This window comes from Nomascus leucogenys, chromosome 7b (assembly GCF_006542625.1).
Source record: "Nomascus leucogenys isolate Asia chromosome 7b, Asia_NLE_v1, whole genome shotgun sequence".
NCBI lineage: Eukaryota > Metazoa > Chordata > Mammalia > Primates > Hylobatidae > Nomascus > Nomascus leucogenys.
The window spans coordinates 58,070,999-58,085,993 of record NC_044387.1 but is presented as its reverse complement, the minus strand read 5'-3'; the positions used below and the strand labels follow the sequence as shown (position 1 = coordinate 58,085,993).

The window sequence follows — 14,995 nt, the reverse complement described above, 5'->3', positions numbered from 1 at the left end:
CCCACCTCCTTCTCATGGGGACGAGCGGGACCCCAGCAAAAGGGGTCTCAGTGGTTTTCCATGCTTCTGCATCACTGCCTGGGCACAAATAACCATTTCTCTACCCCCAGTGGAACAGATAAGGAAGCCAAGGTCCATTAGGGTTAAGGGCAAACTTTTTTTTTTTTTTGAGACAGAGTCTCAGTCTGTTGCCCAGGCTGGAGTGCAGTGGCATGATCTTGGCTCACTGCAACCTCTACCTCTCAGTTTCAAGTAATTCTCCTGCCTCAGCCTCCTAGTAGCTGGGATTACAGGTAGATGCCACCACGCCTGGCTAATTTTTGTATTTTTGTTGTTGTTGTTGTTGTAGGGATGGGGTTTCGCCACGTTGGCCAGGCTAGTATTGAACTTCTGGGCTCAAGTGATCTGCCTGCCTTGGCCTCCCAAAGTGCTGGGATTACAGGAGTGAGCCACTGTGCCTGGCCCAGTTTATCATCTTTGATCTGTTAAATTGGTTCTTTAATTACATTCACCCACTTAACAAGAGTTGACGGAGAACCTGTCGTGTGCCAGCTACTACATAAGGCACTGGGGACACAGGCAGCAGTCCCTAAAAGCCACTAAGTCCCCAAGCCTCCTTCTTTCTGGCCAATATCAACCAGAACTCCAGTGATTATCACCTCTTGGAGCTTCTGGAGTCTCTCCTGTCCCAATTGCCTGCTGTGCCTGCTGACCCTGGAGCTACCTGCCTTGCTGCATCCCACTTGCTCTACCAGCTCTTCACTGAACCACACCTGCATCAGCACCTTTGCTGAAAGGTTGCCCAAAGACATAAACTTAGTGGTAAATACCTTTGAATTACCTTCCCTGAAATACCGCCGGTTTGGCAGCAGCAGCAGGTTAAGCATTATATTCAGGGGGTTACAATGAAAATGTGTCTTCCTTTTGCCAGGCCAAGAAAAGGAAGGAGGAACAGTCTTCAACTGTTGGCCAGTGGAGCAAATGTGAACCAACAACAAATAGCTTTGTATGTGCTTGCCATTAAGGGAAGCAGAATTCAGAGGCTAAGGGTATAGCCTGCAAGTCGGCCTGCCCAAGTTCAAACAAGCCTGGCTCTGCCAGTCATTAGCATTATGGCCTGGGACATAACCTCTCTAGCCTGTTTTCCCATTTCTAAAACAGGAATAACTGCACCTTGATAAGTGAGCAGGGGGACTTGAACTACAAGATATCAAACTATATTATAAAGTACTTAAGCCACTGTGGTACTAGAGCAGGGGAACAAAATTGTTCTGTGAAATGAGAGAGCGCCTCAAACAGACCCAAGCATATGTAGAACTCTGACAGTCGTCAGAAGTGGTAGAGTGGATCAGAGGGGAAAAGAGAAACTGCTCAATAAATAGCACTGAGCTACTTGGTTGATCACATCAGAAAAATAAAATCAATGGCTGGGCATGGTGGCTCACGCCCGTAATCCCAGCATTTGGAAGGCCAAGGCAGGAGGAGCACTTGAGGCCAAGCGTTCAAAACAAGCCTGGGCAACATAGCGAAACCCAATCTTTACAGGAAAAAAATAAAAATTAGCCAGGTGTGGTGCCACACACCTGTAGTCCCAGCTACTTAGGAGGCTGAGGTGGGAGGATCACTTGAGATGGGGAGGTCGAGGCTGCAGTGAGCCATGATCATGCCACTGCACTCCAGGCAACAAAATGAGACTTTGTATCTTAAAAAAAAAAAGAAAAAGAAAAAAAAAAAGAAAATTCACTACATAGTTCATATCATTTACATATATATACAGAAATCAATTCTGGATACATTAAGGACTTCAGTGTGAGTCTTGAAAACTGAGCTGTTAAGAAGTGGGCAAGAGCAGAAGGGCAGAGAGGGACGGTGGGAGTGAAGTGGGCACAACAAAGATGAACGCTCATACTGGAGAAAGTGCCCAGAATGTCCCAGGACAGTGAGTTGCTTCCTGGTCACTTGTTCTGCTTGGCCAAAGCAGGCAAAGAGGAGCAGGAGAAAGGTCAGATCATCCCCAGAAAGAGCTACCAGGGGTCAGGGTGAGGTCAAAGCAGGCACAGAAATGGCCACGGGAGAAGGCAATTAACTTTGGGCTGAGGAGATGGGAGAGGGTGGTTAACAGGTTCTCCTGTGGTGCTGACTTTGAGTGCTGGTCACAGCAGCACAATGGGGGCTGTTGGTGGCCGTAAGTGGCCTCCCATCAGACTCTCACCCATGCTTGGATTGGCACCTCTGCATCCAGAGTGTCTTTTGGGAAAGCTAAAGAGTGGATTCAGTACAGTCAAGTGAGCCACTTCCCACTAGATAATTCCAGAGAACAGGGGCAGTGCCAGCATCACCCCCAATTCAGAAGGGCGCCACCCTTGGTTTAATTCTCAGCTGTCTTGAAATTCTTAATAATTTTTGCAAGGGGCCCTGTATTTTCATTTTGCATTTGGCCCCACAAGTCAAGAAGCAGGTTTTGCTAGGGGATGACAGTTCCAGGGACCACTTCTCTGAACCCCAACCACTAAGGACAGTGGATCGGTGCCAGGGTCCCAAGAAGTCCTGTCTGGCTTGGGTTCCAGCCACGCACAACATAAACCAACTCCGTTTAGAATGCTTTCCTTTGGTTTTCCACACAATGGCAGGAGACAGTGCAGCTGACAAGCCATCAAAGGGCAACAACAAATAATAACTGAAATAGTGAGGACACTTCATGCTTTTTAATTAGTCAATTGCAAGTGAAAACACTAACAAGGCACATTATACTGGCCAAAGAATAATCTCAGAATGATGGAAGTCTAATGTAGGGAAGCTTACAGCAAGGTGTTGTCCACACCCGCCCCAAGCATCATGAACCAGAACGCTCTTGCCAAGGGTGACGGGGCTGCCAGAGGGAAGCATTCACACCCTTTGACTCAGCGATTGCATTCTTGGGAATGTGTCCCGGAAAGAAACACAAAGGAAAAACTTTACATGCCAAAGATGCTCAGGCAGCAGTTGGCTACAGTGATCTGGGAAGAACCTAAATGTCTAACAGAAGGAAAAGGCATTCCACAGCCTTCCAATGAATAAATACAAAGCCTGCAATAATGTGGGAAAGTGCTTATGATGTACGGCCATGTGAAAATGGCATTTTTTTTTTTGGATCCCAATGATATTAAAAGGATGTTTGTATAAAGGAAAAACATTGACCAAAAATAGAGACCTAAAAACAGTGGCAAAGGGATAATGGCGTTATGGAAAAGCCATGCTCTTGAGCATCTGGAATTGTTGTCTAAACAGTAAATAACCCTTAAAAATAATGAATGTCCAGGGCACAGAGGATTGGTCCTGCTGAATTTCAGAAAGTCTGGCCGAAAACAAAGCATGTGTGCTAGGGGACAGGTGAGGAGTGGGACTGGAGAAGGGATTTTGCCAGGCAGATGAGCAGTTACCAAATGGTTAATGAACTAAGAGTCACATTCCAGGGGCCCTGTCCCATACAAACTATGCTGCTTCTAATGTAAAAATATCCCCGGTGGAGGGATGCACCCAGTGGGCCTGACCAGGAAAGACACTTGTCCTCTAACCACCCCACCTGTGGCTGAAAGGCTGATGGACATGTCCGGTCAGGACGCGGCAGGCAGCCCCAGGGCGCTGTCCAGGTGGGGTTCCATTCCCCAAGTCTGTGGCCTCCTTCCGCCTTGACACACCACCCAGTGTGAGCAGCTACTATTTCTGAAGATGTGCGTCAGGAATCATTACTCAACACGAATCATTACTCAACACACACGTCACGGGGAAACAGGACAAAAAAGGAAATTTATCTTTGGCAGCCCAAAGCCCATAACTTCATCTTTATTCATATCGCTCATGTATTTGATCAGATGCTGCTGCTGGTTTGAGCTGACTGGCACTTTATAGGAAAACCAGGTGCCAGGAGAATGAATCTGCAGTGGGCAGGGCTGTGCCCTACAGAACACTCCCTGATGGGGTCAGAGGAAGATGTCCATCCAGCAAACCCCTCAGTCCCAGCTCCAGCTCAACCCCATGCCTCCAGACTCAGGCCCCTCTCCCCATTTCACTAGCCACCTTGAGACCTTTTCACTTAAGTCTCCCAAGCCCTGCTCCCACTTTGGCCCCTGTCGGGTCACCTGTCTTAGCCTGGCACCTAGGCAGCCCTCTCTTTGCCCAGAGGCAACACAGGTCATTGTGCTACCTTCAGGACCAGTCAAATATTATTTCTAATAAATGTTTTTATCAACAGGGCTGTTGCACATGGTTGAGCAAGTTGTACATTGCACAGCCCTAGGAAGTGCCAATCACAACAGACACTATAGATTTATTTTTATTACAATGCAAATCCAGCAAATGAAAGAGTCTTGTTCTGACAAATCAGAACAATTTTAAACTATTACAACAGTTTAAAAATAAGTAGAGGTAAGGGCCCGGCACGGTGGCTCACGCCTGTAATCCCAGCACTTTGGGAGCATTTGGTTCACGCCTGTAATCCCAGCACTTTGGCAGGTGGATCATTTGAGGTCAGGAGTTCAAGACCAGTCTGGCCAACATGGGGAAACCCCATCTCTACTAAAAATACAAAAATTAGCCAGGCGTGGTGGCAGGCATCTGTAATCCCAGCTACTCGGGAGGCTGATGCAGGAGAACAGCTTGAACCCGGGAGGTGGAGGTTGCAGTGAGCCGAGATTGTGCCATGGCACCACAGACTGGGAGACTCCAGAGCAAGACTCCGCCTCAAAAAAATAAATAAATAGAAAACAAGTAGGGGTAAAGGGTCTTGAGGAAGAGGCATCCTTTTCTAATCCACGCGAGGTGCCAAGTGAGCCCACAGCAGCCCTGCACGCCAACCTGTGAATGCCAAATGAACCAGCTCCCTGGAGAGCATGCTATGTTCTCCAGGTTCCTTGGGGCTACCAGTGGCAAAGAACCTTGACTGCCTGGCTGGGGGAGCCTGGGCCTGTCCCAGCCCCATCACCTCCACACTGTCAATACCTTTCTCACTGTCACTGGGCATGCTGTGGCACAGTGAACAGCCACAAGCGCATAGGGCTGGTGCTTGGCCCACGAGGGTCTCCTCTTCTCTGCTGCACTCCCCCATCATGACCCTCTTTCCCCTCCAGGCCCTTCCAGTCCAGCACAACTGCCCCCTCGCTACCCAGGGGCTCAGGGTTGGCATGAAGCCTGTTTGCTGAGGGGGACTTCTGCATAGCCAATAAAAGCACTGGGGGAAGCCTGCTCCGCCCACCTCTGCCCCATCTCCTCCTCTCCCTTGAGCTCTCGCCCACTCTACCCGTAGACCTGCCCTTCACACAGTGAGATTCACATGCACACAGGTGTGCTGCCCTCCTGGCACCTCCAACATGCTGCTCTCCCTACCTGGGACACCCTTACATACAGTGCCCCCAATCCACCCCTTAGCTGCCTGCCCACGTCAGGCCCTCTGCTGGGATCCCTGCCCACTCGCAGTGCCTTTCCTCAGAGCTCATGGACTCCTGCATGCCTCAAGCTCTGTGCATATTCTCAAATCTTCTCTACTTGGCACGGCCAGTACCTCCTGGACTCTTGAGTGTGGCCAGCCAGGGCCATGCCAGTCCTCTCCTCCTTCATGGGAAGGGATCAGCGTGCAGGGTCAGAGGGATGCTGGCCTGGGGATGAGGCGAGCTGGGCTCTGCTACTCCCAGCCCCTCTGGGCTGGGTGCCTGTCACCTGGCTGTGGACACTATGTGCCCTACGCAGCTGCTGGGGCAGAGTGGCTGACAGACACTGTTGGCCAGATTTTCTGCCTAACAGAAAAGACAAATTCTGTCTTCTCTTACCATTTACTGTTCTTCACTCTGCCTCAAAAGCATTGAAACATTCGAGACCTCCCTCTGGCATTTAGCCTCTTTCTAATGAAAAGGCATCCCCCCAGATCACATCTCTGTATTCCCCAGGCTCTGAGGTTCTGCCCCAGAAAGTGAGTCCCCAGCCCTACCCACTGCGGCCTTCACTCAGGCCAGGCCCCTCAAGAGTTCAGCGGGTCCCCAGGCCATAGCCTTCCCCTTGACCATCCATCCAACCAACACGTGGTTAAATGCTGGGGGTGCAGGCTCTGGCCCTACTCCTGCCTGTGTGATCTTGAAAAAGTCATCTCTCTTCCTTGAGCCTCAGTTTCCCCATCTGTACAATGATATGGCCAATGATTATCTTCCTTGCTACCATTGATTAAGCACCCTTCCGTGGGCCATGGGCTTCCCACTTTCCCCTTATTTCAAGCTGCAGAGGAGTGCCACTCCTCCAATGAGGGAGCTGAGGTGACTTCTTCCATGTCTCCCCTAGGTCTCATTTGGCTCCAAGGACTGGACTTGTCCCATGCCCACAGTTGCCTTGACAAGTTGACTCCTTCAAACCGTTCTTCTTGGCCTCTGTGCAAATTATGGCAGTAAAACGTCACTTCCCCAACAGGTCTGTTTGTAAAATAATGTGCATTCCTGTAAGGAGCCAGACTTACACTGGAGGAGATCGAAAAGATACTACTACTAACGAGCAGCTACCATGCGCCGGGATGGGCAGGGGCTTCCGTACGTACTACTGCCATCAGTTTAAGACACCAAGTACAATTCTCACCACCTTAGGCTAAAAGCAAGTGGCCAGAGGCTCTGTCATGTTAGGCCTGCATGACAGAAGGTACCGCTTCACAGTCAATCACACCAAGTAACAGTGACAACTCGGTGTGGGAAGACATAAATGGGGTCAGCACTACCATGAGGCCTCCTTTCAACAAGCCACACACCACCTCCAGAGCCAGCAGAGCTGTGCCCTCACCATTCCCCACTTCACATCCTTTCTTGCCCATCTGTCCTTTCTGATGCAACCCACTGGCAGGGCCCCTTCCTATATCTCACCCATCATGAGGTCCTGACACCTCGCTGAAACCTAACTGAGCATCCCCATCCTCACCTGCCTACCACTTACTCATCCTCCAATACCCAGCTGGGTGTCACCTCCTCCAGGAAGCTCTCCAGGATCCCCCCACCCCAGGTTCACTTAAGAGCCCCACTGCCCTGCCGGAGCTTCCCTGGTTGTTCCAGAGATCCACGGTGGGACCAGAATGGAAAGGGTGGGGGCAGGAAAGACTCCAGCCTGAGTCAGGGGAGTCCCAGTGCACCAGGGAAACGCCCCAGAGGAAGAACAGGAAGCTGAGGCCCCCAACCAGAGAGAAAACACCGCCCAAAGATGCTCCTTGCCCCTCAGCCTCAGACGGCCCTTCCCTTCGTTCACTTCCAGGTGGTGGGCTGGTTCCAAACACCAGGTTAGACAAAAGTACTGAGTGCTGGAGAGGAGAGAGTGGCATTAAGACACAGGTAAAACCCAGCCTCCATCTCTGGTAGCTTACAGCCTCTAGGAGGGTGATACTTGCATCAAACAACCCAGTCCTGCTACAGAAGGGGCCCAGGAGAGGTCCGAAGGAGGGGGCACCTCCAGCCTTGGGAGGTCGGGGGAAACTTCAGGAGGAACCAGAATAGGCATTGCGCCTGCAAGGATGAATTTATTATGAGGGAGGGACAGGGAGATTGGGCCAAGTAGGCAGAGTGAGGCTGGACTGGGCATGCTATGAGACCAGGCCTGAGGAGTGGCAAATGTGAATCCCTGGGAACCAGGAGGCCACTCTGCAGGTGCAGGGAAGGAGATTAGAGCACAGAGCTAGTGCCTTGCTTCAGGCCTTAGTCCTTCCTCCCAGGAACCTCAGCAGATGCCAAATATAGACAGTGCACTTTGGCAAGCTGTCCCCTAAAAGTCCCCATTTGTGAATTTTTGAAGGACCCCGTGTCCTCCATCAATTCCCAGCTGAAGTTCCGTGAGGCTCCTTCTCTGTCCTGGCCTTTAAAGATGCAAACACGTCATCAAAAACAATAACCCCTCAGAACATTCCAGGACCTGGTGCTCACATCATAGCCACTCACAGAGGCCGGTGCACTGTTGCCACCAAGTTTTCTGGGGGTCTGTGCAAAGAACCTAACCACCTGACCTGGTATGCCCGCCCCGATGGCCCGTGTTGGCTGCCATCACCCTGATCCCCTCCTGTTTCTGTGACACATCACCCAGTCAGCTGCAAGTTCAGCTCAGCTCCCTCCACTGGGCAAATCAGAGCTGGGCTCAGTATGAAGGCTGGCTTGTGGGCAAGCAGGGGTGCTTTGAGGCCGCAGACGAGAAAGTGATGACCTTGGCAGTACTATGGTCAGGGCCTGCCCAAGGCCACCAGACTCTGACCTCTGGTGAGCCCACCATGCCAGGGTGTGGGGTTCATATGTTCTGCTCTCGTGACTTACGTTCCAACCAGAAAAGATCCAGGAGTCCAACACAGATCTGCACATGTGCATATACACATAAGTGCACACAAAGGCAAAGGGGAGAATGGCCGAGGGCTGCAGTCAGCACTTACAAGAGACCCCAAGTGGGTGCTTCCCCCATTGTGGCCCACCAGGCTCTGTTTGAAGCACACAGAGACACAGATACATAGGTGATTGACAGACTGGTAGGCACAGATGCATAGTATCTCATTTCAACCTCCCAGCAACCTTGCCAGGTAGGTAGGGTTTTTTGTTTGTTTTTGCCTCCTGAGTAGCTGGGATTACAGGCATATGCCACCATGCTGGGCTAATTTTTGTATTTTTAGTAGAGATGGGGCTTCACCATGTTGGCCAGGCTGGTCTCGAACTCCTGACCTCAGGTGATCTGCCCACCTCGGCCTCCCAAAATGCTGGGATTACAGGCATGAACCACCGTGGCCAGCCAAGGTAAGTAGGTTTAATGCCATCTTTTAGATGGGGAAACTGAGGATCAAAAAGGTAAGAAGTCGGCTGAAGGCCAGGCAAGCAGTGGGGCTGTGCTTTGAACATGCCATTGCCCAGGGCTCCTCACATGCTTAGGTCTGGGAGCAGGGTGGGGATCTGTTCTTCTGGAACCTCTTTCAATCCATGCTTCCTCTTGTTTACAAGAGTGGGGGCAACTGAGAATCACAGACGGGCACAGACACACAGCTGAGCAGCAGAGTCAGGAAAAGAAGCCAGGGCTCCTGACAGCCCAGCTATACCACAAGACCTCCAGAATAGAGGCCCATGTGATGCACCTCCATAAGCCTAGACCTTGTCCTGCTGCTGAAATGGGCACCACCTGGACCCCATCCCTTGGCATCCTGGAGCAGGCGGCAAGCCCAGCTCCCTCTTCAATTTGCACAAAGATGGGCTTAGGTGCATGATGCAATTTCACCGGAACCCTTTCCTAAGAGGAAACTTGTGTGCGGTGACACCTCACCAGAATACCCTTCCACGTGTCTAGAACAGGAGGCCAGTCTCACCCTGTTTGCATGCTGGGGACGAGGACCCAATCAATTCCCGTAACGATGTCAGGGGCTAGGCAGCTCCCACCTCCCAAAGCTAATCCCTAACTAGGCCTCCCGCAACCCCCAGCTATGTATGTGGTTGTATGTGGAAATATCATAAAAACTGAGATTTCCAGCTTCTCTTGAAAACACCCTTCTGGCCTTCCCAGGCCCACTTTCACACAGAGCACCTGAGGGACAAACTCCCCTGTTCGCCCCTAAGGTCTCTGACATGGAGGCTGAGTTCTGGCTGCTCTTGACTGCTGCACTCGCCGCTGGGCCTCCTCCCGCTGGTGCAGCAAGCTCTGCTCCAGGCCCTGTTCTAAGCACAGTGCCCACCAACACGCAACCTCCTGAGCCTCCTCCTCCCCAGGCTTGCTGTGCAGGGCAGGACACCAACAGGAGGATAAGATAGAAGGCTGGCCTGGAGGGGCCTGGCCGTCAAAAAGGTCACTCCGTCACTGATCTCAAGATACAGCTGCTCTGGTCACACCTGAGGTTCCCTACAAAGGTGACATTCCTCCACAACCAAGCCGAATGCTAGCAGACATCAGGTCCAATGCTCCTTGTTAACACTTCCAGACAAGGGCAACCAAGAAAATCATTAGATGAGCCAAGAGAAGAAAAACAATGTCTTTTCCTTTTAAAACTAACTCCAAAATTCTCCCTCGGAATAAATCCATCCAAACCGATAACAGAAACATCATTTAAACTTCGCGTAAAGAACATAACTGCTTTAGAAATGACACTATATCCAAAATAAAAACTGGAAACTAAGACCAATCCTCTAAAACCGGAACACACACTTTGGACGAAATTTACTTGCAAGTTTCCTTAAAAGACTCTTAAGATGGAGATGTAGTATCAACTCCTAATGAAATACATTTCAAATGTTTACAATTGCACACACCCTAAGACCTCATATGGTGTTTTGAGAGAACTCACGTGGTTGGATGGGATTCCCGGGCTGAGGCTTGCAGCCTGCAACTTCGAAGTCCTCTGGAATGGACCAAGGTCTTATGAAGCCATTAGCATAACCAGTAAGCAGGTAAAGTTAATTACAAGGTTTATTACAGATCAGAGAGCGCTGATTTCTAAAGGAGCTGTTTCTAATAAATTCATATTAGGTGAAATTAACCGCCTCTGTGTCTTTTAGGTCTACAAGGTTAAGGAATCCTAATTTTCCCCAGAGTTTCAGATGTTAACAAAAACACTCATCAAGGTAAATACAGCAAGTTTCACTCACGCAAAATTCCCAGTAAAGAAGGTTTCAAGCATCAGGAATTGCAGGCAAGAGCTTACAGAGTTTGCAAGGCCTCCATTTAAGACAGCTAAGGTTTTCCCGCATGCTAGGAAGGGCCCTTGGGCTTGTGAGCCTGCACACCCCAGGGCGGTCATTCAGGATCACCACGGGAGGGGGAGGGAGGGTTGCTCAAACCCAGGCGGCCACTCGGAGAATCATGCACTGAGCAAAGCCGATACCACTGGTGGCTCCCGGACGAGGCCCTTTTGGGCAAATCAGCGACTCTACAGGGGCTCCAGGGGCATGCGGACCCCAGGCCGACTCTGGGGAAGAAGAGGTAGATGGGTGGATAAAACACCAACCACCGCTTCCCCCTTCTTTTCATACAGATATAGATTATATTTCATTTTCTTTTTGCATAGGTTAATTAGACGGACAAGTCTCTAGTCGCAGCCCCCTCTCCAAAATGCCCCGCGCGTGAAGCGAGCCGGGAGCGCACGCCGGCGGGGTGCGGGGACAGGGGTTCCCCGAGGCTCCCCACGCCGCGAGAGAGTGACATCAGAGGCTCGCGTGGATCGATCACGCAGCAAAGCCTGGCACCGGGCGTGCATGCGCGGGGAGCCTGGCCTCCCTCCGGGTGGAAGCCCGGCAAGCACTAACCCTTCTTAAATTTATTCAGGCAGCCAGAGCTGCAGAAGGAGCGCACGGAGGCCGTGTCCCAGCAGCCGCGTCCCTTCATTCCCGCGGCGGGGCAGCCTCCGATCGGCTGGGCGCTACATGGCGCCAGGTCCGGGGGGCTTGCACGGACGCGTGCACAGCTCGGTGGGCCGCCCGGCGGAGGCGGCGGACACTCGTGGGTCCCGGCGCCGCGTTACCACAATGCACCACTGCCGCCCGCCACCCGGTGCATGAGCGCGTTAACCCCGTCCGCGCCGCGGGAGCCGAGCCCAGCTTGAGCGGCGGTGCTGCCTACCACTTCCTCCCGCCCCAGGAGCGCGGCCTCGTCCCGCGCGTCGCCTGCTGGTCCGTGCGACCCCGCGGACGCCCGTGCAGGCTCCCCACTTCAATGTCACATTTTAATGCGAAAATCCGAGCGAAGGTGCTGTCCCCTGCAGCAACAAGCTCGGCGTTGCTTTATCTCAAAGGGCAAAGATGCCCTTGAGAGCTAAGGGGCACATGGGAAATGGGGATGGCCAGGGGCCTGACGGTGATTCCAGGAAATCGGGGTCACCTCTGAGACCTCATCTTCTGACCCCGCTGCGGTGGCTGGTGCACCTGTGTCTGGCCACCTGCAGACACCTGGCCACCATGCAGGAAGAAGGCAACAGGCAGGGGCCCAGGGACCTGGGCTCCCTTAGCTCTGCTGCCACAGGCCTGCAGGCATCTGGTCACAATGTATTTGCCCAGGCCTTTGAACACAACTCCCCTGTCCAGCTGCCCACAGGCATAACCAGTAAGTAGGCAAAGTTAATTACAAGGTTTATTACAGATCAGAGAACGCTGATTTCTAAAGGGGCTGTTTCTAATAAATTCGTGTTAAGTGAAATTAACTGCCTCTGTGTCTTGTAGGTCCGCAAGGTTAAAGAATCCTAATTTTCCCCAGAGTTTCAGATGTTAACAGAAACACTCAACAAGGTAAATACAGCAAGTTTCACTCACAAAAATTTCCAGTAAAGAAGCGCCCACTGCCTTCGCCAGGCAGCCCACCGAAATCTCCGTGGGATGTGTGGTGGGCGTCAGAAACCCAACTGTCCAAATCTGAGCTTCCCTATCCCCGCACCCCCATCCCCCATCCACTGCCATTTGTACCACACCCTTCCTCAACCCTCTCCACCTCAGCTAGTGACATCGTTCAGGTCAGAAACCCTGGAGTCGTCTGTGACTTCTCTGTCTCTTAGATCCACCTCCAGCTGGTCAGGACATCATGATGCCTATACCCGTAGAATACAGCCAGGATCCCTTGACTCTCACCACCTGCATGCTGCTTCTGGGGCCTACTACGCCCTCATCTTGCCTGTGGACTGTTACACAATCTCCCTGCAAGTCTCTCTGCTCCCACTGTGGTCCCCACAGTCTCTGCACAATATAACAGCTGAGAGATCCTGTTCACTGTATGTCAGACGCTGACACTCTCCCGCTCAGAGGTCTTCAACTCCACACATGGGCCTGCCCCACTCCTCTGCTGAGGCTCCCACTTCTCTCTGCCCTATGTATGTCTCATCTTTCCCATTGGACTACAGACTCTGGGCCCTGGGACTGAGTTTTAGCCACTGCTTCATCTCCAACAGAGCCCTACCTAACTGTGCCACCTTGCAGGAGCTCAAGCAAAGGAATTGATCAAATGTAATTTATTGAAACAGAATCCATTTTCACCAATTTAAAGCTTTTTCAAATACACATCAAAGCTGCTGTTTTAACATCTAATAGACTCAGGGAAGGTGGTGCTCGGTCAGTAATTCCCTTCCATGCCTTTGAAGCAGCTGAGTACTTCTTTCACCTAGAGAATTAATCCTTAACAATTGAGTTAGATTCACTGGCCGGGCGGGGGGATAGAAGGCATTTAGCCAGTCTGGGCCTTGGTTTTCTGGCTGCAAAGTGAAGAGCACCACAGTGATGGAAATGGTCCTAGTGATGGAGTGTTGAGAACACCAGGCTGCATGCTTGACCTGCATTTCCTCATTTCATTCTGACAGAAAAGGCTTGTTTTGTAAATTTCACCAACAACCTCTTTTACAGATGAGGAGACTAAGGCTCTGAGGTCAAGTGACTTGCCCAGGGTCACCAGGCTTGGAACTGGTCTGGTCTGGCTGACCTCAGAGGCCACACTCAGAGAACCCCGCTCTGCAGGGTCCCTTAAAGAGATTAATTACTGCACCCTGGGCTCCCAGAGGCCTCATGAGAAAAAATGAGGGGAGTCTGGAATAGTGTTTTGGTTTGTTTTTAATTTTATTTTAAAATTTTTATTTTTTTTAGAGATGGGGTCTTACTCTGTCACCCAGGCTTGAGTACAGTGGCATGATCATAGCTCACTGCAGACTCAAATGCCTGGGCTCAAGCAATCCTCCTGCCTCAGCCTCCTGAGTAGCTGGGACTACTGGGGCACACCACCATGTCCAGCTAATTTTTATTTATTTTTATTTTTTGTAGAGACAAAGTTCTTGCTTTGTTGCCTAGGCTGGGCTGGAACTTCTGGCTTCAAGCAGTCCTCCTACCTTGGCCTCCCGAAATGCTGGGATTATGGGTGTGAGCCACTGTGTTCGGTCAGAGCAGTGTTTTGAATGTTTTGGGGAAACGTTCAGAAACATACAGGCAATTTGTTTTTAAGGATTTGCATGTGCAAGAATAAATCCAACCCAAGGTATTTAACCAGGCATTATGAGTATTGTGGAATCGGAAATCTGGAGGACTCTCTAATGCAGAACTGTGCCCTCTGTCCTAAAGGCTGAAAAAGAGGAGGGCAGAGGAGCTGAGTGCCACATGCCACCCTCACTGCTAGTGAACCCTGGTGTCACTGAACTTCTTTCTTAGCCCCACTGTCTATTCACTCTCATCCGGAGCCATGCCTGGCTTACAGCTGGGTAATTGAGAAGAAAGGGAACAAAACATACCCCGGAACAAAAGGAAAATGGTACAGAAAAAATATTTTTAAAAAATCATGTGGTGCCACTAAAGCAAACACACACACTATTTCTCTTTTCTATGTAATCATTTTACACTATAAGTCACAATCAAAAAACTATCAGATTCTGCTCACGTGAAATACTTAAAAATCTACAACCTAGCTGAACAGGCAGCCAGAAGGGTGCCAACTCATCCTTAAATAAAATATATTAGCTGCAAATCTTAGTTGAATTAGTTTGTCAAGGAAGCCGAAGAGACTGAGCCTAAGATGACTGATGGGTTCTTCTAACAGCTCCACTGGCTGCCCTGGGTCCTGTCACAAAGTTTCCCTCATACAACCGTATGCGTGAGGCTGAAACCCAGCCCCACTTCTGTGATCCATCTATACTCATGCATCATGGGTGTCTTTTCAGAGTCTCCCTCTGTCACCCAGGCTGGAGTCCAGTGGCATGATCTCTGCTCACTGTAACCTCTGCCTCCTGGGTTCAAGCCATTCTCTGGCCTCAGTCTCCTGAGTAGCTGAGATTATAGGCATGCACCACCATGCCCAGCTAATTTTCGTAGTTTTAGTAGAAACAGGGTTTCACCATGTTGACCAGGCTGGTCTCGAACTCCTGACCTCAGGTGATCCACCCACCTTGGCCTCCCAAAGTGCTGGGATTACAGGCGTGAGCCACGGCACCCGGCCCATGGGTGTCTTTTGAACAGGTCTAGGTTTGGGCCTCCAGCCCTCCTCTTTGTGACCTCCTAAAACCAAGTGCACCAACTCTGAAACCTTCCTGAGG

General features: G+C 50.9%; 1 protein-coding gene across 12 annotated transcripts in view; it reads right to left on the bottom strand.

Moving 5' to 3' along the window:
* The window catches only part of OSBP2 (oxysterol binding protein 2), a 218,200-nt gene that overhangs the window by 81,861 nt on the left and 121,344 nt on the right, over positions 1 to 14,995 (bottom strand). The window contains exon 1 of one of the 12 annotated variants that reach the window (XM_030816119.1): positions 11,250 to 11,626. The exons of the other annotated variants lie outside the window; for them this stretch is intronic. Coding sequence (XP_030671979.1) covers positions 11,250 to 11,328 — 79 coding nt within the window. The 5' untranslated portion in view covers positions 11,329 to 11,626. Of the gene's footprint in view, positions 1 to 11,249; positions 11,627 to 14,995 lie in introns of those variants that run through there. 12 annotated transcript variants of the gene reach the window in all.